The sequence below is a fragment of the Protopterus annectens genome, chromosome 10.part0 (assembly GCF_019279795.1).
Source record: "Protopterus annectens isolate FY-2018-M chromosome 10.part0, PAN1.0, whole genome shotgun sequence".
In the NCBI taxonomy this organism is placed as follows: domain Eukaryota; kingdom Metazoa; phylum Chordata; order Ceratodontiformes; family Protopteridae; genus Protopterus; species Protopterus annectens.
Window position 1 is genome coordinate 1,010,879,964 of NC_056744.1, and position 24,403 is coordinate 1,010,904,366.

General features: G+C 41.0%; 1 protein-coding gene across 2 annotated transcripts in view; it reads right to left on the bottom strand.

Moving 5' to 3' along the window:
• Positions 1-24,403, bottom strand: part of LOC122813452 (E3 ubiquitin-protein ligase HECTD3-like) — a 726,610-nt gene that overhangs the window by 257,463 nt on the left and 444,744 nt on the right. For both annotated transcript variants that reach the window (XM_044085768.1, XM_044085767.1), the window contains exon 10: positions 11,639-11,821. In XM_044085768.1, the coding sequence (XP_043941703.1) occupies positions 11,639-11,821 (183 nt within the window). The remainder of the gene's footprint in view (positions 1-11,638; positions 11,822-24,403) is intronic.

Consider the following 24,403-nt stretch of genomic DNA (forward strand, 5'->3'; position numbering starts at 1 on the left):
ATAGGCAGCTACATTTCTATTTGAAGAGGACAGAGATTTTCAAAAGTCAGATCAGCTTTTTGTAGGTTTTTCTCAGGGCAGGAAAGGTAGAACCATTTCCAAAGTGTCTATTTCATGGCGGATTGCTTGTTGCATAGCTCACATTTACAAAAGCAATCACATTGATCTTCCCAGGCCTATTAAAGCTCATTTCAGTAGGTCTGTGGCTACTTCTTCAGCCTTGTGGGCAAGGAATTCCTTAGATGACATTTGTGCTGTTGCCACTTGGTCAAATCCCCATACTTTTGTAACATATTGCAAGCTGGATTTGGTGTCCAAGGTAGAGCTTTATTTCATTCTTCTGTACTCCGGCATGTCCTTCCTTGAGACCACCCAGGGTTATGGCTAATTGGGTACTCTGACCCATCCATACTCAGTAATTACAGGGATAGCATCAGGTAAAGAGTTATGTACTTAGCATAACTTGGAATCTGTGCTATCCAATATCATTATTCATCACGTTCCCATACTTCATCCCTGCTCCTTCTGGTGACCGGGGATTCATGGAGTATGGTGTGTTTGGTTCTGCTGTTTCTTATTGTAGACAGTTTCACTGTCCTTATTTCTATCCAGCAAACTCGATCTGAGGATTATGGGTAGCAGGGGTTCCTGGGAGGGGAGGAGCTTGAGCATAGGAGCTGTCGCTTTCTCTGACAGCTCTGATCCGAGGTCAGATCCAAGACCCATCTGTGATGAATAATGACACTGGATAGGACAGATTCCAAGTTATGGTAAGTACATAACTTTTTTTTAGATACAGGTTGTCCCTTCTTTTTACCTTCACAAGAAATGAACAACTCATCTGAAGATCTGAAAAGATTTTGTTATATCAAGATAGTAACTGAGTTGTCTGCGGAAATCCAGGGCAGGTAGTATGCTTTCTCCCTCATTTTCAGGTTCAGGAAAGTAAACAGTGAGATGGGCAGTTTGGCTTAAAGTAAACTCAGAAACCACTTCAGGCATAAAAAGGATTAGTTTTTAATGAGACCCTGTCTCTGTAGAAAAAGTGATAGGGCTGACTCACTGTAAGAGCTTGCAACACAGACAGCAAAACTGATTTCCATGTTAAGAGCCTCAAGTCAGTCTAATGAGTAGGTTCAAATGGAGCAAGTTTTAGTTTCTGTAACACAAAATTAAGATCCCAAGAAGGCGCCACTAGTTTTCCTGGAGATGTCTTATGCAAAACCCCTTTAAAAAAACATTTTCTCATGAGAATGCATCGAAAGAGGAGGATTCATTGGCAAACTTGCTGAAATGGCCAACAAATGAACCTTGATGGAGGAGTAAGAACATCCAAAGGACAGCAACTCATACAAATATTGTAAAACCAGAGAAACCATAGTCCTGAATGGGGTCTGATATTGTTGGCACCAACTAGAAAAGCGTTTCCACTTGCTAATATATGATTTTCGGGTGGCAGGCTTTTTTACCCCCATTTGTACCTGCTGCCCATCCTCAGTAAACAGGTACCTAAAGGAAAGTAAGACTTTAACAAACAGGAAGTCAGCTGAAGTTGATTGGGGTCGGGAGGTATCAAGCACCCTAGCTTGTTTGAGTAGATCCATTCTGTGAGGAAGCTTGTAGTAATTGCCCATCACCATTTCCAAAAGAAGAAATAACAACTGTTGTCTAGACCAGAAGACAGTTACTACAATGATCTTGGGGAATTCCTTCTGAATCTTCAGAGGTACCCTAGATATCAGTGGAAAGTGTGGAAAAGCATACAGATATATTCCTGTTCAAGGGACTAGAAAGGCTTCTGTCTTCCAGGCCTTCCTGCATGGAGTTCTGGAGCAGAATTTTGACAGCTGATTGTTCAGTGAGAAAGTAAATAGGTCTACTTGAGGACCTCTCCACAGATGGATCAAGTCTTGAAAGACCCTTGATCTAGTTTCCATTCATGACATTCTACCTTTTCTCTGCTAAGCTTGTCTGCCATATCATTTTCCTCTGATGGGATGTAAGATGCCCATAGAGTGAGTGCTGTAAACCTATATCCCAAGCTAACAAGGTTCCTCCCTTGTTTGTTCATAGGTTCATAGGTTCATAGGTGTGTACTAGGCTAATGGCCCTGGGGCCTTCACAAGCCTAGCCATAGGATTACCCTGGCATAGTGCCACCTGAACTTAGTTCCCAGTGCCTCTGTCGAGTAGAGCCAGTTGTGTGATCCCCGGGTGAATTTTCTGTTTCCCATCCACTCATCAAGATTTCTTTTGAAGAGGGTCAGTGAGGTGCTCTGCTCGACATGTATGGGAAGTCTGTTCCATAGCATGGACAGTCTCTGGGTTATGAACCTGTCCATCCAGCATGTTCTGTTAATTGTGGTAATGAGGTTGAGGTCTCTGGAGCGTGTAGTGCGGAAGGATTGGGATTTCTATAGATGTAGCATTTCTAACAGAGCTGGGTCAGACATGGGTTTGTAAGTCAAGCAGAGATTGCCTCTAAGTAGGTAATATGAGACAGAGAATAACTGGAGTTTTTTGAGTATGTCCATATAGAACAAGTGTTTAAGGCCTAGGATCCTATTTGTGAGGTACTTTTGCTGCCTCTCCAGTTGTTGCAGGTGTCTAGTGAGGTACATGCCAAATGGGGCATTGTACTTAATGAGTAGCCTAATGAGGGAAGAGTAGAGGGAGACAATGACCTCTTTCTTCCTGGATGCAAAACCCCTTAGTAATGAGATGTGCCATATAGAAAGACTTTCTGACCACAGTGGCAATGTAGTGATCAAAAGAGAGGTTGCTGTCAACCTGTGTTCTCAGATCTCTTATGACGTCTTCTGTGTTCAGTGGATTACCATCAATGTGGTAATTCTTGGGAACCGGGTTTTTCCCAAAGGGGATGACGACACATTTTATTTGGCATTGAGCTTAAGGCCATGGTTCTGACACCAGTCGTTGATCACAGTGAGGCCATTCTGAGGATGTCATCATCACTTGGGGAGTTAATAATAGCTCCCAACTTACAATCCTTTGCAAACTTTGTCAGTCAGAATCCCTTCGTGTTGGCTAGGACTTCAGAGAAGTAGATACCAAACAGGAGAGGACCCGGGACCAAACCCTGTGGGACTCCACTCGTGACTAATTGGCAGTCTGACTTGGAGTCAGCTACTTTCACACTGTGGGATCTATCTGTGAGCCAGTTTGCAACCCACCTAGTGATATAGGGGTTGATGCCAAGCTTAGTGAGTTTTTCTATGATTCCTGATTGGGGAATGGTATCAAAAGCCTTGGCCAGATTAAGGTAGGCTGTATGAACCACCTTTCCTTCATCCACAGCACTGGTGACTGACTCAAAGAAGTCGACCAAGTTGAGCAGGCATGATCTCCCCTTCACAAAACCAAACTGCGTGGGATCCAGAGTTTGGAGATTCCCTATATCCTTGTTTATTAGGTCCATGATGAAGCATTCCATAGCTTTGCATATCAGACTCCTCAGGCTAATGGGGTGATAGTTCCCAGGGTCTGTAGTCGCTCCTCCTTTGTGGAGATGGATGACTGTATCAGTGCACCATTCAGCAGAGACAAAGCCTGAGGTGAGGCTGTGATTGAACAAGGCACACAGGTGAGGTGCCAGTTCATTCTATAGTTCATGTAGAACACAACCAGGGATATTGTCAGGTCCCATAGAAGCTGTATTCTTGGCCTTGGACAGTGCTGTTTTAACCTGTGCAGTAGTAATACTGGGTGCCTGGCAATCTACTGGTATTGTGATTGGTCCTTTTGGGGGGGAGAGGGGGGTAAAGTTGGCACTGAATATGTCGGACAGTATAGTGGCAATATCTGTTGGCTCGGTATAGGAGGTACTATTGTGCAGTAGCTCAGAACAAATCTGGGTATTGCCATGGAGATTCTTTACATAACTATAGAAGGCCTTGTGGTTGTCTTTACTGTCTGCTGCAATTCTGTTTTCATACCTAGCTTTAGAGGATTTGATGAGGGATCTCAACTTTTTGTTGAGGCAGATAAGGGAGTTTTTCCATTCTTGGGACTTTACCCTATTTTACATCAGTTTCTTCCTTCTGTTGTAGAGTTTGTTTATGGCAGGAGACCACCAGATTGGCTTCATTTTTTTGGAGGAGAGTGTCTTGGTTCTATTGAGTATGGCGATATCCATGCATTTGTGTACGTGTTCATACAGTGCATTGGTATATGATTCTGCAGTCACACAACTATTCTCCATTTGCATGGGTGCCGTGAAGTTAGCCACCTCAGTTTTTAGGATCCCAAAGTTAGCGTTGGAAAATTTTTTCATGGTGGTTACCTTTGCTGGGGGGTGGGAGGGATGTGGATTTCCAAGGTGATTAGTTTGTGGTCGGATCTAACCAGGGAGGAGCTGACTATTGGTGTAGAGCAACAGTTGCCCATGTTAGTAATGAACAGGTCAAGGATGTTGCTACCTCTAGTGAGGGTAAGAACGAGCTGGTCCAGGGCATTGGAATTAATGAACTCCAGGAAACGTTGGGCAAGTGTATTGGTACATGAGTAGTTTACCCAATTAATGGAGGGATAGTTGAAGTAGCCTAGTAAGAGAGTGTTAGGTTGGACCCATAATAGTCTCCAGGGTGCTTAGGAACGTGGAGTGTGAGTCTTGGGACATGTTGGGGACCTATAGCAGGCTACAACCTGAATTGCTATCCTACCCACTGTTAGCTGCACCTGAAGTATCTCACAAAGAGGATTACCAGCCTCAGACAGATTCCCTACTCAGACCATCTCAAAAAACTCCAGCTTTACTCCATCGCATATTGCCTACTCAGAGGCGATCTCTGCTTAACATGCAAAGCTATGTCAAACCCAGAGCTGTTGGATATGCTCCACTTAAAGAAATCCCAATCCCACCAAGCTACCCACTCTAGGGACCTAAACCTTGCCACCACAATAAACAGAAGATGCTGTAGGGATAGAGTCCTGTTCCAGAGACTTCCCATACTCTGGAACAAACTACCTAGCTATATCAGACAAAGCTCCTCATTAGCAGTCTTCAAAAAAATCTTGATGACTGGATAGGAAATAGGAAATTCACCCTGAGGATCACCTCTGTGGCTCTGCTCGACAGGGTCACAGGAAAATAATTTTCTTGGGTGGCAAAAGTCAGGGTACCTTTTTGGCTAGGCTTATATAGGCCCTAGGGCCAATAGCCTAGTACCTACCTATGAACCTATGTTGGGCTACCAGTCTGGAGGTGTGTGCATCCTTTATGAATATGGAAACACCACCACCTTTGGAGCTTCAGTCTAAGTTCTGGGGTCGAAAGGTGTGGAATGAGTTATAGCCCGGTAGTGCAGGGGTGCTTTCTGCTACCTTGAACCAGGTCTCTATTACAGCCCAAATGTCAGTGTTCTCCATTTTAAGGAGTGCATCGAGTGAGTGCATTTTGAGATTTAGACTTCTAGCATTAAGCAACATGACCCTCAGATTGCATTTGTTTGTAGCTGTTATGGTGGTAATTTGGTCTTTGGAACACAGCCTAAAAAGGCACTATAGGGGTGGCAAGAGCCTTGGCCAGCATCAGGAAGCCCAGGGGTGACAGATGCAGGCCCTCTCTGGCAAAGCATCAAGGTCTGTCAGTCATGTCATCCCAGGCAGACAGATACTGGATCCCCTTAGAATGACACCAGAAACTTAGCCAATTTTTGAAATCAGTCATTTTCTACTTGTACTGTGGTATCATTCTGGGTGATGGTAGGATGCTGCTCAGGGCTAGAGTCATACCCACCTGGGCTACATAATCCGAGAGCTCCTCCATGTCTCTTTTCATGTAGTCCAGGGAGGTACATCTCAGATCATTGACATCCACATGTACAATGACAAAGTCATATTTGTACCTGTTATTGAGTGACCTGAGTGCCGGATCCTGGCACCTGACAGGCAGCTGACTGTTACTTTCTCCTTATTCAACCTAGTGAGTGTGACATCAGTGTGCCTCACTATCGAGTCACCTATGACTAGTGTGTTGAGCATCCTGTTTTGCCTTAGGGACTTTGGTTGAGTGGCACACTGTTTAGGAGAGTTATGTGTCTCGTGATTAGTGTTGTGTTGTGGTGGTCGAGTGTGTTTCTGCCTTGAAGAGCTCTGCTGCTTGGATAGATTTTTATTGAGAGCCTCCACAAAGGTGGGTTTGTGGTTTGTGTTTTTATGTGAAGGCAGTGCTGATGTGTGTTCCAGAGGGCTATGTGTTCCATGTGGTGTGGTGCAAGTGTTGACCTTCTCCTCTTGACCAGCTATTCCGGTCTTGGCTGGAGAGTGCGCGGTTTCCAATTTGGATATATAAATGCATCTCTTGCAAGTCTGAGTGTTGGAAGGTAAGAAGAAAGGTTTGTCGGTGTACATGAGGCAGTTGTTACATTGCCTCAGGATGCCCAAGTTCACCAGATTAATTGGAGAAAGCACAGGGAACTGACCTTTAGACGTGCCTGGTGGGGTGGGCATTGATAATAAGTACTAGATCTGTTTTCTTGTAGAACATTTACTGCTTGTAGCACTTGTGGGCTACAATAATTGCTACAAGAAGTCTGGTAAAGTGCTAGACTAATAAGTTGGTATAAGTGCAGGAGAGGGGAGAACTAGTAGCTCGAAGGGAAAAATTGAAGTGGAAGCTCTGGCACCGCTCACAAGATTTCAAACAGTCCTGGATACAGCAAGTCTGTATCTGGACTAGACTAGTTACAGGAAAGCCAGGAAACAAGAGCAAATGTGGGGTTTTGAACTGGAAAGTTGAGAGAGATGGAAAACCTGTCCAAACAGCCAATAAACTACAATTTCTTGGGCAGGGACCACTCCTGTTGTGGTAGATAGGCTACCTAGTGCTTACCACTCCCACTGATAAGCTAGAAGGCTTCCCTCCAACACAAAATGCTTGGGGGCTCAGAAGCTTACAGTCTTGGACACAGCAAATCTGTATCTAGACTAGTTACAGGAAAGGGGGGAAACAAGCGCAAATGCGGGCTTTTAAATCAGAAAGTTGAGAGAGATGGAAAAACTGGCCAAATGGCCAATAACTACAATTTCTGGGCCCAGAAACCACTCCTTATGTGGTAGGTAGGTTACCTACTACTTACCACTCCCACTGATAAGGTAGAAGGCTTCCCTCCAGCACAGAAAGGCTTGGGGGGACTCAGGAGCTTACAAACAGTCCTGTACCACATCAGTCTTGTATTGCCTCTAACAACTTGAAAGGGTCCAGGCGTGGAAAGATGTTTCAGAGAGTTGAATACCTTGATCAGGGCAAGCATTTATTTTATATTTATGTGCTTGTTTCTGTCATTGGTGTCCTACACACCTTGCACTTGTATCCCTCCTGAAACTGCACCCCAAGCCAAGTCTGAAGTATCTCTGGTGACTGACTGCTTTGGAGCAGGGAGGGAGAAGAGGAAGCCTGGATTTCAGGTTATTTGCTGTCTCCACCAAGTGATTTCTCTTCTGACAAATCCCAGAATTGGGAGTTGAAAAGACAATGATGTTGGTGTTTGGTCCAAACAGACTTCAGAAAGTATTGTATCTTCTTCACATGGACCCCAGAACTTAGACTGAAGCTCCAAAGGTGGTGGTGTTTCCATATTCATAAAGGATGCACATTATTAAGGGTGTCCTGAGAATTATAGATACCACGAGACCCAAAATCTTGAGGTACTTCCCTTGCAGAAAACCATAGAAATAGATCTAGATCTATTTTTTGACTGTTTAGAAAATCTGTATATACTGAGGTGTCTAGCAGACACACCAGGAACACAATCATGTGTGATGGAGTCAAAAAAAAAAAGATTTTGAATTTCTCTTGGAATTCCACCTTGTCTATGGGATTTCTCACCCAAAGAAGACAGATGTTCCAGACACTTTGAAAAAGACTCTGCAAAGATAAGCAAGTCATCTAAATATGGAAAAATATAGATATCATGTAACCTGCAATAAGCTATAACTGGAGCTAGACACTTTGTGAACACTCTTGGTGCAGTTGATGGTCCAAAGGTTAAGACAGAGAACTGCTAATGTGAACCAGGCACAAATAATTCTTAAGAAACACCTGCAATCTGGATGGTTATGAATGTCATAATAGATATCTTTTAAATCTGTTGCTGCAAGAAAACTTAAAATGTGGAAATAGAAGTAACAGGTTTTAATTTAGGCACTGTTACAAACTATTTTAAGAAAGAAACATCCAGAACTGGTCCTGGGAATTTTCTCTTTTTAGCACCAAAACCTCCTTGAATAAAATCCTTTCCCAAACTGGAAAAGATGAACAGGCTCTATTACTCCCTGAGATAACATATGCTGAAGGACAGGGAGAACTAGAGGAGCCTGGTTTGGTGGATGAGGAATTACTTTCTAAAGGGAGGAATTATCTATAACCTTAAGTAATTATCTTCAGAAACCATTTGTATGAAACTATCTGTTGCTAAAGACAGAAATGTAAGTTCAGACTTTCTCGCCGGGAAAAGGGACTGCCAGGATGGGGGATTAGTCCCTTAGATAGTTACTCTGACTTGATAGACTATCCTTTGTTTTGGGGGATTCCAGCCTTCTTTTTGGAACACTCTTGCAATTGCTTATTAAATGTCTATTTATCAGCATTTTGCTGAGAGTGTTTACCCTGTTTCTTGCCAAAATTGCAGAAGGGGGTTGAGAATCCCTTTGAAATTTCAGAAAAGGAGGGCCAAAAAATCTGAGAGATTCTCTGAATCAGTTTACCCACTCATCACATTTTTGATAACCTCTACAACAGGGGATCCAAAAACTAACTCTCTATCCAAAGAAGAATTTAAAATTACAGTATTATCTTCTGGGAGGTTCTGTGACTGCAGCCTGACAAACCACAAAACAGTATCAGTGGCCACAGCCCTTGACGAAGTATCAACAGAGTCATACCCACACATTAAACAATGAGTTGTGACCTGTGAAACTGGCAAAACTAAACTATTAAAAGCAGATGTTTCCTCACAAGAAGAAACTGCAGACAAAATATTCCACATAGCTTCACAATTAGTCTGGATAAACTTTAACATATGAGTTTGACAATTCAAAATTCTGAAAAATCAGAGTTGTAGAAGCATATATTTTCCGCATACTTATCAATTATTTTTCCACCCTTGTCAGAAAGTGAAGGATTGGAATTAACTAAATGTTTTACAGCAGTAGGATTAATTGAAGCTATAGCTGATGTGTCAGGTTTGGGAAAAATGTATACATACTTAAAAGACTGAGGAACTTTATGTAATCTATCTGTGTTTTTAGGCGTAGCAGACTGACTTTCAGGGAAACTGAAGGCAGTGACGCACACATCCTCCAATGCAGACATCACAGAAGGGAGATGGGAAGGTTATTCCATTTGGAATAACTCATAGTATTTTCTGAGGGATTGGGAAACCTCAGTGTTCTCTTACTGAAAACTCTGGTGCCTTTGGAACTAGTTTCAGAGAAAGAGAAACCTTAACAGGGAGAATCAGATACCATGATCTCCTCTGAATCTGAATTAGAAATCTGAGGAGGAAATCCTGCACTTGTCCTTTCATCTTCCTGTTTAGATTCAGAATCCTCCATCTCTTCATGAAAAGAGGCATCTCTTTTTCTTTTACCAGAAACCACATTATAAGAAGGTTCAATAGCCTGAAAGAAACTCTGAGCCAAACCTAATAAACTACTCCTGTCCGGTGATATGAGCAGAAGCACTTACATGTTTAGGTTTCTGTTTCTTTTTGATGGGAAAAATAGGGCCAGGAGAATTGTTAATAGCAGCAGCAGCTTCCCTAGGGATGGGCCCAACATCTTGACTAAACAGGGAAGACTTCCATGCTCCCTCTCCCAAGACCATGATGAGCATTATTTTGCCCACTGAGAAGAATCCAGCAGCTGCAGAGTATGTGACTCTACCTAGGTCCATAGTGGCTGTAGGTGCTACAGCAGAGGGATCTGAGGTAAAAGATGAGTCGTCTGACAAAAAAGCTTTGGCCACAGCACAGTCACCTACCTGTGGAAAAGGCTATTTGATTAACTTTTTCTTTTTGTGGTTGGAAGAAGGTCTGACCATAAGACTGGTAGTTTGTTCCATGGTTCTAACCCCCCCCCCCAAAAAAAACACACCCTAAAAAGCACTTTCTTTTACATTTTTGGGCTGGCAAAGTACATTAAACACCTTTTTTCCAGAAAAAAAATAATTTGAAATTGTTTTTAACAGCTTTTAAACAAACAGGAAAATGTGCCCCTGTTTAAAAGTACAGTTAAGTCTCATGACAGTCCATTAAAACAAACTCATTCAAGGAAAATAACTTTCCTAACAGGAAAATAAACTTGAGCAATACATTTTTAAAACTGAAAGCTTTTTTCCCCAAAGGGAACTTATTTCCCTAACAATGGAACAGTACAAGCTGATCATTGATTTTCAAAAGCCTGCAGAGAAATGCTGTCTTTAGTGGTATAACAACTCTGAAGGGCTTTGCACTTAAACGTCTTTTGTTTTGCAAGTAGATGGTACCCTTAAGTTTTGCAAACTGGCCAGCTGTTATGTCCTTGGCAGGATATAACCCATATAGCTATGGCTATTGCAGCAATGGTCAATATGATGAACATCAACAGTAGTACTACTAATAATGGCACTATTTATATAACAAGCAATAATCATAAATATGGAATCACCTTAATTCAGTTTACATATGTCATTGTAACTCAGCCCCATTCATAAAAAAGAAGCAAACATGCACGCTTCTAAAATACATTCAAACCCTATCAAACAACAATACCTACACAGATCAACTCCTTAGAAATGAACTCTACCTCAATTAAAATAAAAAAGTAAAAAAATAAAATAAAAATAAAAGGCAAACTGCAAACAATATGACATTTTTATTACTGGAAAAATGGATGAAAAACTAAATGTCTAAAGGAAATAAAGTGAAATAGACAAAAAATATAATTCTAATAGATTTCTGTGAAGCCCTCACTACACTTCTGCAATAATACCACAAAACTGCACAGACCATTACAAAAGATTAAAGTTACTTGAAAACTAAAGCAGAAAGCTAGACGCTAGATACCCAGTTGACAAAACCCTGCATAAACCATGCAAAGTCCTGTTCAACACATAAAGTAAGATACAGCATGTCATTGAAATGAATGGGAAGGATTAATCCAGACTAGAAGGTGGACTGTTTGAACTGTTTTGTGTGATAAATGAAATATAGTGCATTAAAGAATATTTAACATTTTTTCTTGATTGGGGAGTCTCATTTTCTAAGCCTATATTATAAGATATTTAAACACTAGACATGTGTGTGTGTGTGTGTGTGTGTGTGTGTGTGTGTGTGTGTGCCTGTGTGCACGTGCATGATATACATATGTAGCTATTTTATATATATATATATATATATATATATATATATATATATATATATATGAAACACCATACACACAAACACAAAAAAGTGAAAAAAAATGCAATCATTTATATATTTACATATGTATGCCTTTACATATAAACATGGATATGTACAAATGAAAAATATGCATATACACACACTGAAACACATAAACACATGTACATACACACATCACCTTAAAACACACAGAAAGCACAGACACACTGTACATGTACAAAGACTAAAACTTACCTGAGAGAATATAGAATTTTTATAGCTGGGGTCAAAGGAAGGATTTTCACGATGTTTCATGGCTAGCTTTCTGTTGATAACCAGTTTGGGTATTGTAACCGTTACCTCACTTTCTGTGCTCTTTAGAAGCTGAGTGATGAGTGCAGAGCGCTGTTTAGTCAACAGGAAGAACTGACGGATATACTAAAAGACATATAAATTAAAAATAATTCATCAGAATGTCGGAGACATTTTTAAGCTTAAAGTTAAATTTGAGGTTTGAAGTAATTGGCATTACAGCTTTCATATTTTTGTAAAGACAACAGAAAACTGAATTCCCCCAGCTCCAAATATGACTGCTGACTTTCATATTGAGCAATTCATCAGAATATGTCTTTGAAAATCCTAGTGAATTTTCTGCAGATATTTTTTCCTCTATGGTGTTACTCTTTTATGGTAATACCCTTGTTTCTTAGTTACATCTTGATGCCTTCCTTTCCGAGTGTCCGCGGTGCTTAATATCCACGATTTCTCTGTAACGTGCACCCAATGAAACTACAACTCACTCCAGATATCATCCATCTAGTGCTGTTGAGCCCCATTTGATTCCTATAGTGACCCCATGAACACTCAGCACCATTCACAGAAAATACTCTGCAGTAAGGAATATAAGAAGATTGTCAGACCTTTCTTCTGTATCACACATACAATGAACAGACACATATTTATTTGTATTTGTTTCCCAGAGTAGATATATGAGGAACAAACATGTACATTTATTTGTATTTGTTTCCGGGTGTAGAGCACTGATCTCTACAGACCTTCTTTTTTCAGACTTGGCCCAGGAGCTATGTCTGGTTAAGTGACTTGCTCACAATCCCACAGTTAGATGATGTAGAGTTCAAGCCTATTGCACCTATATGGGATTTGTGAGGAAACTAGAACACCAAGAGAAAACCCACCCAAATACAAGGAAGACATGCAGTCTTCACACAAATGGCACCCCAAGTAAGAACCAATCAGAAGAACCTCTTGCTGTGAGATGACATTGCTACTTTATGTGTCACTGTGTTAACCCTAAAGAGCCCTAGCAGGGATTTAATCAGTGCGATAATTCCAAACATATAAGGGTAGCCGGATTTCTTTGCAATTATGAGAACTGCCTGAGCAGTGATGTAAAACATGTCTGATCTATTCCCTAATGATAAGAATGCAAATACAGATACTCTGACCAGCTTCTGCGGGGCATAGTTTACCTATCCCCCTGAAGGAGATGTGTAACCCATAGTTTCCTTGCCCCTCCCTTTAGTGGTACTGAGCACAGGAGCCATACCTGAAGGCATGTCATTGTCTCACAGAGATGCACATCCCTGCACTAGCAGCCATCCAGCCTGGATGGTATCAGATTTTATTTACTTACTACAGTAGTTATTATGTTATAGTGGTTGGCATTCTAATTACAGAAGTTAAAATGGCACAGTTATTCACATTAATAAATATAAAGGCATTTATGACCAGCCTGTAATTAGTAACGCAATCTTTCAGAGTTTATGTAAATAGTGCCATCTAGAAGTAATAATGGACTACTGAAATCATGACCACATCATTCTGAAATCACAACCACAGTGTGATGCATAGCTCTCAACCTCTTTGCTCAAAATGGAGAGATAAAGGCGTAGAATCAGGGACATTCTTTGCATATTACTGTACTTGACCTAAAATGTTAATTTAATAAAAGTTTTTTTATCACTGTGAGCTATATAAAAAAAAAATAAAACTATAATGTCTGCCATTATCGACTTACTGTAATCTTCAGTGATTTAACAGAAAATGAAAAACTTTACAGGGGACAGAGACAAATATGACACACAATCAAGGAGAGTTGAAAGCTATGATGTGTTGGATGAGGAACACGTTCAAGCTTCATTACAATGGAAGTAATATTAAAAACACATCATTCATAACCATTTGTAGTAGAAAGTAAAGAGTAAGTTAAAAAGGGATCCATATTGCAGGAATGACATAGCAAGTACTAGCAATAAAAAATGGATAGAGCAGCATGATGAAAATGCATTAAGGCTAGAAAAAAAAATGGAAACAAATACTATGTATTTTCCGCAGAGGAGATAGATGTTTATGAGTGAGGTACAACAGACAGTACTTTGCTGCTAACAGGGATTGGTGAAGGCATCCAGGAAAATGTCTTAATAATACCTACTATACTATACTATAGTTTACTAAAGTATGATATATGCTATTATAATATGATATAATAACATAGCCTTATTCTGTTAGAGTTTTTAGTGATTGTGCTTGACTCTGGGCTTGGCTCGACCCCACTCCATTCACCTTCGCTTCGCTCGGGCTCACTTTGCTCACTTCCCACCCCCATTCCCACCCACCCTCCCATATCATTTCCTTTATAGCTAACTACTTTGCACCTCCCACAACATACACCCTCCCCCTCCTGTCTTTCACTCCATAATATACTATACCTCAACCCACTTGCTGCTACAACAAAATATTCTAACTTCACCCCCCCCCCACTGGTACTAGCTGGTATACACTATTATCCACTATCTAATAGACCAAGAAACTGTACTCCTGTGCATTTTATAAACTAAAAACACCCTACAATATGTACTCCTCCAAGAATAAAATCTATGCATTTATAACTACATCCATCCTATTACTGCCTGTCCTACTCCTCCTTCTTATACTCACATCACTTAATATCCACTTACACCCTAAACATATCTCCCCTACAAACCCAAATTGCTGTAGCCATATAAATAATCACCAAACCTTCTCCATTCTCCATCTATCTTCTCATTAAATACTCCCTTACCAAAAATACACTTACCTAACACCCAACTCATCCCTACCAAACACAAAACCAAATACTATACCTCCACTGCTAATATGTTCAAACTCATCTACCTCCACAAAAACATTCTCTTAGCTGGAAACATCCATCCCAGCCCTGGTGCAACACACTCCACTGCTAGCCCTCCTAACCCCAAATTCAATAATCTCCCAAACAAACATCTTCCTTTCTATTCAATAAACACTAGGAGTATTCTGAACAAAGTAAGTGAAGTACATGCTTGGATCTCCCACCATACTTCTGATATCCTTGCTCTGACTGAAACCTGGTTGAAATCCCAACACCAAGACCTAGAGATCTTGTCCTCTGGCTATAGCATACACCGTCTAGATTGACCAAAAAGGAAAGGTGGAGGCGTTGCTATCCTACACTCTAACCACCTTACCATTTCTAACTCTACTTTTACATCCCAAGCCGAAATTTTATCTGTAAACCTAAATATCAATAGCCATTCCACTATCACCATTGTAGCAATTTACATTCAACCAGGTGATAATATCCCCCTACTGGAAAATATACTTGCTCATATCTCCCAACACATCCCAAATTAAACTATCATTCTTGGAGATGTCAACATAAACTGGCTATCTCTCTCCCCTCAAAACTCCTCACAACACCTTAATCTCTACTGCTTTACTCAACTCATCTCTGACACCACTTATTTCAATAACTCTCATATAGCCTCATCTCCCCTTGATCGGATTCTTGTCTGTCACCCTTTCAAATACCATAACACTGAAATGCTACCAAATTCCCTAAGTGATCACTGTCCAGTAAAAATACTAAGATACACATCCCATCAAGCTAAACCTCAAAGGTTTATCAAACACCGACAGCTAACAAACTTTAATCCTGAAACTCTCAAATCTTTACTATCAAAAGTGAACTGGAATCCCTTAAAACTACTCCCTTTGGATGACGCTGTCCACTTTTTTAACTCCACTTTTAGAATTTTAAATTCTGTGGCACCCCCTTAGAACAGTCTGCATAAAGTCTAACATAGCCCCATGGCTGACCATAAACATACGTGCACTACTAAAAAAAAAAAAAGACAAAGCATGGAAAATTTGGACTAAAACTAAACATCAACCAGACCTCCAGAAATATAAAGAACTTAGAAATCTTGCCAAAAGTCACATAAATAAAGATAAGAAAAACTTCTATAATAATCCATCTTCTACCTTTAAATCCAGCCCTAAAAAGTTCTGGCACTCTATAAATCAAATACTACAGCCAGGTATGCAAGCCTCCCCTAACTCTCATCCTTACAAAACACATGAGGAAACTGCCTCCACATTTAACAACTACTTTATAGACTCAATATCTAAATTACTAAATGAAGACACAAACCATCCCACCAAAAATAATAGACCTAATAGCTCAAACTCTTCCATCAGTAGTAACGTAGTAACCCTACCACTACCTTCTCCCTCAAACTTGTCTCCACTAACTATATTAAAACTCTATTATCTAAATTAAAACCTTGCTCCACATCCGTAGACAACATTCCCTCAGCATTCCTTCAGGCTGCTGCTGATGTTCTTGCTTTCCCAGTTTCTATTCTAATAAACTGCTCTGTTATGGAATCCACAGTCCCTTCCATCTGGAAGGAATTTTACACCCTTGGTCGGTTTGATGTTCTTCATCTCACATTGCTGCAGTCCTTACTTATGGGTAGTCCACTGTCCTCGGTCGGCCCGAATACCAAAGTATTAGGCTGACGTCGGTCATGGGAGCTCAGCTCTGACATCAGAGCGTCAGGGTATAAAAGCGCATGACCGACGTCATATCCTCAGTCTTTTTTGCCGCATGGTCCGATGCAGAAGCAGCGTTGCAAGTGCCGTTCGGCGTTCTGAAATTTTTCGTATTCGGAGTTTCAGACCGATACCAAGTTATTGGTACCCGCTAGAATATTTTGTTTTTTCTTGCCTCAGTTATTTACCGGATGTCAGAAAAAGTGAATAATTGTATTTCTTGTGGGAAACAGATACCGCATAGGGATTACCACTCGCTTTGTATTCCGTGTTTGGGACCAGAGCACGACGTAGTTGGGTGTCGGTTTTGTGCTAGGTTTAATAAGCGCACTATAAAACGAAGGTTAGATTGCGCTAGGTTAGTCTTTGGCAAGCGGTGTAATTATAATATGCCGCCGGATCCTCCGACGCCGCCTAAGAAGCGTAAAGACAAACCTTTAAAGCCTAGGCAGGTTGATTCCACCGCTACGGACGCCGGGCCTATAGAGGCTACAGTGCAGGTGGAACCGTCTGAAGTTTCTGTTGAGTCCCAGGGGGAAACTTTGATTTTACAAGATGTGGCCTCACAGGAGGCAGGTCAGGCTGAAGGGGCCTCTCAGGTTACTATTCTCCCTTCTATGCCTAAGGTGGTTAGGCCTTCTGCTACTGTTTCTAAGGCTCCTTCTAAGGGCAGGTCTGTTTTGCCTTCCTCTGGTGTCAGTTCTGGTTCTTCAGGGTCTGTACCTAAAAAGCACATGCTTAAAATGGCAGAAGATTTGATTACTTTAATTAGAGGTTCTATGCCCCCTCCTGATAAGAGGCCCAGGGTAGAGCCAGAGTTGGAAAGTTTGGAGCAGGCCTCAGATGATTCAGAGTCTTCTGCTGAAGACATTCAAGATTTTCCTCCTTATTCTGATTCTGATGCAGAGGATTCCACTCCTTCTGCTTCTCCTCCAGAGGATTTTTCTTTTTCAGAAACCCTACACTCTATGAGGGAGCATTTTAAGTGGGAAGGACAGGATTTTTCAGATTCAAGGAAGAGGCTCAGGGAGTTCTTGTTTTTACCACAGCACAGACCCTTGGCTATACCTCCTGTTTTGGATGTTGTTCAGGATGTTTTTTCAGAGGCTTCATTTACTCCAGATTCTATGCCTCCTGCACCAGTTAAACCGGACAGGTATTATAGGGTACCTGAGGCTCATAAATATCTGTATAAGAGTCCTAGGGTGGACCCAGAAACTATTAGTCAGGGGCCTAAGGGTGTTAGAGCCTCTGTTGTAAAGAATCCAGTCCCTCTAGATAAGGAAGCTAGAGCTTTGGACAGATGGGGTAAGAAGGTGTATACCTCTTCTATTTTAGCAATGAGGGCTTTAAATTGCCAGTTTCATATGTTGAAGTATCAGAATTTCCTCCTTTCTCAGCTAAAATCTAAAGTGGATGCTTTGGCAGAGGGCATAGAGTGTAAAGAATTGCAAGATTTGGTGCATGTATCTGAACAGGTGGGGAAGCATTCTTTGCAGTGTGGTTTTGATGCTTTACAGGCTACTTCTAGAGTGGCTGCCACTGGTTCAGTTCTTTGTAGGCACGCCTGGCTTAAGGATCAGAATTTATCTGAACATGTTAAATCTAGAATTCTGGATGCCCTTTACAGTCGGACGTGTTGTTTGGTTCCCTGTGGAGTCTGTTTTGAAAAAAATGGAAGACAAGGCTAAGTCTATGCAGACTGTTAAAGATTTTTTGCAGGTACAACCTCCAAAGTTTAGTAGAAATTGGCCTACTAAGGGGTGGACGTACCCTTCTTCTGATTCTCAGTCTAGGGGTAGATCTAGACGTGGTAGGGGCAGAGCTCAGAGTACCTTCAGGTCCAGAACATGGAGTTCGCCTGCTCAATCTGCTGGTGAGGGTAGGGGCCAGTCCTTTCGTAAACAGGCCCAATGACCTGCATTTTCAGCTGCCAGATTTTTCTTGCCTGGCAGCTCCTTTGGGAGGAAAACTAGCTCTCTTCAAGCAAAACTGGCTTTTAATCACCCAGGACAAATGGGTATTGGACATTATAAACCAAGGCTACAAGTTCTATTTCCATACATTGCCTCCTTTCAAAGGCATGCCAGACGTTCCTCCTCGGCAAAGGATAGAGGCTCACAAACAGATTTCATTACTTCTTCAAATGGGAGCTATACAGCCAGTCCCTCTGTCAGAAGTGGGTCTAGGATTTTATTCTCGCCTGTTTCTAGTACCAAAGAAAGGGAACACGTGGAGACCGATTTTGGATTTATCTCTCCTCAATACTTATTTGGACATTCCAAAGTTCAAAATGTTGACGTTACAACAGCTTTTACCTTTACTGGGAAAAGATCACTGGATGGTAACTCTGGATCTAAAAGAGGCTTATCTTCATGTTCCTATCAGCCCCAGTTGCAGGAGGTACCTGCGTTTTCGGGCTGGAAATTTACATTATCAGTTCTCTGCATTGCCCTTTGGCTTATCTACTGCGCCCAGAGTGTTCACAAAGGTTTTGGCTCCAGTGATAGCCTTTTTCAGGTTGAGAGGAATACAGATTTATCCTTATTTGGACGATTGCCTGATTATTGCACAAGACAAGGGCAAGCTTCTTCAGCATCTACAATATGTGATGGCAGTGTTAAGATGCCTAGGGTATTCTGTGAACGAAACAAAGTCCAGTCTAGTACCCTCTCAGGACATGTGCTTTCTGGGTGTGAGACTGAATACAGCTTCCCAGATGGCCTTTTTGACCCCGGACAAACAAAGAAGCCTTTCTCTTTATTTCCATCAAATGTCTCTACAGTCCAGGCTGACTGCAAGGACAGTCCTTCAAGCCTTGGGGTTCATGGCATTTTGTATTCTGGTGCTTCCCAATGCCAAACTGCATATGAGGAAGCTTCAATGATATCTCAAAAACGTATGGACACAACACTGCCAAGATCTGGACACTGTCATTCAGATAATACCTTGCATTCAGAAGGAATTTTTGTGGTGGGCTCAGGAATGTCACCTAAACAAGGGACTCTCTGTGACCCGACCGGAGGCGAGTCAGATTCTAACGACAGATGCCTCGGACAAGGCTTGGGGAGCACACCTCAATGGAAAATGGGTGCAAGACACGTGGCCTGTCAGACTTCAACATTTGCATATCAACTTGAAGGAGATGTTAGCAGTCCAATTTGCATTGATGGCTTTCAAGAATTTACTTCACCCAGGACAGGTGTTGATTCAAACAGACAACACTACTGTCATGTGGTACATCAACAAGCAAGGGGGAACTCATTCGTACCCTCTTTGCAGGCAAGCGATGATTTTGTGGGAGACTGCTCTCAGTTTACACCTCAATCTTCAGGCAAGGTTTCTACCAGGAGCACAGAACTCCTTAGCAGATGTATTGAGCAGACAAATAGTGGATCCTCACGAGTGGAAATTGGATCCTCATGTATTTCAAAAGTTGACAGTGTCCTGGGGAACTCCAGACATAGATCTGTTCGCTTCTCCACTAAATTACCAGTTGCCAAAGTTTTGCACAAAAAGGTTTCATCCCACAGCTTGGAAAGTGGACGCTCTGTCATTCAGTTGGAACAATCTTCATGTATATGCCTTTCCACCTCTGCCTCTTCTACCCAAGGTACTCTTGAAGGCCAGACAAGACAAGCCATCCATGATTCTAATAGCGCCGGATTGGCCTCGACAACACTGGTACCCACTACTGAGGAGTTTGGTACGAGAGCCTCCATGGCCTCTGCCTTTGATTCCGCACCTTTTGTCTCAGGAGGGCAATCACTTTCTCAATGTCAGAATTCAGTCTCTGCATCTAACAGCCTGGCATATTCTGTTTTAGACTCTGGAGGTTCTCGGCTTCCACAACAAGTTTTGAATGTTATTTTGGAGGCCAGGAGGCCTAGTACAAGGAAAGTTTACGCTGATAAATGGAGGAGATTTTTTATTTGGAGCAAAGGGAAGGACTTTGATGTTTCCAAGCCTAATTTAAGTGCTTCTCTACAATATCTTACTGAGTTATTGGACAAGGGTTTGTCCTTCTCTTCCATAAAGGTTCATGCTGCAGCCATTTCGCTCATTATGACTGTGTCCCTCCTTTATTCTCTCATCCTTTGTTTAAGCAATTTCTCAGAGGGGCAAAGAACATAAGACCCCAATAGAGCTCCTACTCCTGCTTGGGATCTCAATTTTGTGTTGGAAAAGCTTACTCTACAACCTTTGAGCCTGCAGCTACTGCCGAGTTAAAGTATTTGTCATGGAAGACTGCTTTTTTGTTGGCCATTACTTCTGCAAGAAGGGTTTCTGAATTACAGGCCCTTATGGCAGTGGAGCCTTTCTTGATTTTCCATAAGGATAGGGTATCTTTGCGTACTAATCCTTCCTTTATGCCTAAAGTGGTTTCTAGTGTGGCCTTAAACCAAACTATTCATTTGCCTACCTTTTATGCAAACCCCCAAAATAAAGGGGAGAAGATTTTGCATACTTTGGATATTCACAGGCAGTTGCGTTATTATTTGAGCAGAGCCAAGGAGTTCAGACAGTCTCAGCAGTTGTTTGTTTCTTTTGCTTTGGGTTCTCAGGGTAAACCTGTTTCAAAACAAACTATTTCTAAATGGATTGGGTTTTGTATTTCTTTCTGTTATTCCCATCATGGTAAGGAGATTCCGGCTGGAATCAGATCTCATTCCACTAGAGCTACTGCCACTTCTACTGCCTTTCTAAGGGGGGTGGCTACAAAGGATATTTTGGAAGCAGCTACCTGGAGTTCAGTACATACTTTTTCTAAACATTACCACCTTCCACTTTATTCTAAGTCTAGGGCTGGATTTGCCTCTGCAATATTACAGGGCATTTTAGCAGCCCCTAATGCTTTATGATTTTGCCATCCTCCCTTCCCCGTTGCTTTGGGATTCTACCCATAAGTAAGGACTGCAGCAATGTGAGATGAAGAACATAGTACAGTTTTGTACCTACCATAAATGTAGATGTTCGAAGATCCACATTGCTGCAGTCCAATTTACCCTCCCTCCTTCCCCACTGTAGCTTAGCATGATTATATGGTTTGGCTGATGGTTGTTGTTGGGCATATTTTTTGGGAGGTACTCTGTTTTTGGCTGTGGTCTTTCTTTTTAGGGCCTTCTGACATCTGGGGCAAGAAAAGACTGAGGATATGACGTCGGTCATGCGCTTTTATACCCTGACGCTCTGATGTCAGAGCTGAGCGCCCATGACCGACGTCAGCCTAATACTTTGGTATTCGGGCCGACCGAGGACAGCGGACTACCCATAAGTAAGGACTGCAGCAATGTGGATCTTCGAACATCTACATTTATGGTAGGTACAAAACTGTACTTTTTCTGTGGTGTAGACTGGCTGATTTGGATTTATTTCTTGAAGAACTTTAGTTTTGTGGGCACTGCTTATCCAGTTGTTTTTTACAGGGTTGCCATGTGTAGAGATTCCTCACAAAAAGTTAAGTATACCTACCCTGAGGTCGCACAGCAATCAAGAAAAAAGCAAACTCCACTGTTAGCAAACGTTATTTTGCTGGTTTGTCTTCAGTCACTCAGCATGCAACAATACTGATGTCAGTTGAATGACAGGCACCCAGAAAAATTATATTTGGCTATCTAATCAGTACCTGTTTCTATTAAATGCAGCTTTCAGAGTTTAGAAATGTTAACATTCACAGAATGTTTTTTGACCTTAGAGATAATGATTATAATTTTTGTAGTAGAAGTCTTCCTGAGCAAGTTGGTTTTGAATGAAAATCACCCACAGAGAACACTGAAGTCCAGAAGTTCCAATCAATAGCCTCAAATGCACCTTGGTGAAACAGTGGATGCCAAACTACACTAAATAAAATAAAATCTAATGCATACACTGAGAAATTCAGATGACAAGAGCTGGATTGGGGATACACACCAGCATAGATATTTGCAGAAAAAGCTAACAGCCTTCATATGTCAGAAGAATACCATGTGTTATGCAACTAGACATATTCTTTTGCACCAAATTTGCACATAAACTATGAAGAGTTAAATTTTATGTACACAAGTACAACACTGGGCAACAGGCACTTCCATATCTGGAACCAGCCAAGAAAATGTCACATACACAAGTGTGATAAAGAGAATCCTGATATCCAGCATACTGCAGGAGATGTAGATGAGACAAGTCACTGCTCAAAGATACAGTGGTACACATGAGACACTGGTTTTGAAAGGCAGCTAAAACAGAACAACAGTATGATAAAAAGCAGGTGTGGAGCATATGCCTGCCTACTGAAACCCAGTAGCATGTAACATGTTACCCAAGCTGCAAGTCAAGGAGAGCCTTGTGAGGATGGCTGAGCACTGAAAATGCAGTAATCATATCCATGCACTTTACAAGCAGCATGGCAAGAATATGGAAGTGCACTGGCACTTTAATTAAAGGTCCTTCGGCATCTCAGGACAGGTAGAATGACACTGATGAGGTGTTAAATTCCAGAACATACGTCAGCAGAAGAATGAAGTTAACACATTATTGTGTCTGGATGGACACACCTGGGTGGGACCATAAGTAAGATCAATCTAGTGCTTATAGGGACAAAACATAGTGGGGCTCACATCTGTAGGTGCAATGGAAAGAAAATGATGAGGAGTGGGGTAGCACCTCTAAATGATTGAGAAACTGTTTTTTTGGCCAACTGTGGTCACAAATGGGAGAGCCTTCATGTACAGAACAGTTAATATGAAACCTTGGACTAGACACATATGCAGAGAATGAAGCACAAACTCGAGATTCTGCAAAAAGCTATTCCATGGTACAGAGACAAAGTGCCCACATAGCTGTCTGGCTTTAGCTCATGGCCCCGATGCTGAAAGGTCAGCTTAATGGGGAAAGAAACAGTGGCTGATGGCCTACATGCCCTTCCTGAATGACGGGTTCTTCCAAACATGCAAAATGTAATACCTAGAATTGCCTGGGATCAATGTTTGTCATGGGCAGTATAATGAATAGCTATGACTCTGCATGCCCTCCGCGAGGAATGAACAATGGATTAAGTTAAGAGAAATAGTACCAGTTCTACTTTCTGACAAGGGGTCTCCAAACGGATTGTCATAATGTTATGATACAGAAAAGGTATAGCTGACCAAGGACCTTTTGAAATCAGCTTGCTGAGGTAGACAGCATGCATAGCCTAGAAAATGATACAGGAATAAAATCTACCTCACAGTCAGTACCTCACATGATGACGATGATCAATATATGATGAACGTAAAGAGGTGATAATGGCTATGAGGAATATATCAAGAATTTATTATGAAGATTATGATGAGATAAAGATAAAGAGGCAGTGAAAATGATAGCTGATGATGATGACAATGAAATAATGATGGAGATGATGAGATGAAGAGGATAATGTTGATGAAATTGGACGGTGACAATGATGATGGAAACAAAGATGACACATTATCCTCTTCAATAACATCATCATTATTGTATCTTCATCACACCATCTTAATCTTCAACATCTTCATTGTGTTTTCATCTTCATCATCATCTTCAGCTCATCTTCACTTCTGTTGTCACATTCATTATCTCCATTGTCATCTTCATCTTTATTGTCACCTTCATTGCATCTTCATCTGAGAACTAATGCCACACAGTGGCCAGGCTTAAATGATGCATTCTCATTGTCCTGTTTTCTAAAACTTAAGGCATTAGAAAGATCAATTTTATTTATTGTGTGCTTTACATTTGATTATGCTAATACTGCTTCCACATTTATTATATTGTATTTATATATATATATATATATATATATATATATATATATATATATATATATATATATATAATATACTTTTTGATACTAGTTTTATTATATATAGGTTTTTACATAGTTTTTTAGTAATTCACAGATCTGTGAAGGTTTTATGCTTTACTATGAACTGAGAACTAATGCCACATAGTGGCCAGGCTTAGTTAATGCACTCTTATTGTCCTGTTTTCTAAAATTTAAGGCATTAGAAAGATCAATTTTATTTAATGTGTGCTTTACATTAGATTATGCTAATACTGCTTCCACATTTATTATATTGTATTACACACACATATATATATATATATATATATATATATATATATATATATATATATATATACTTTTTG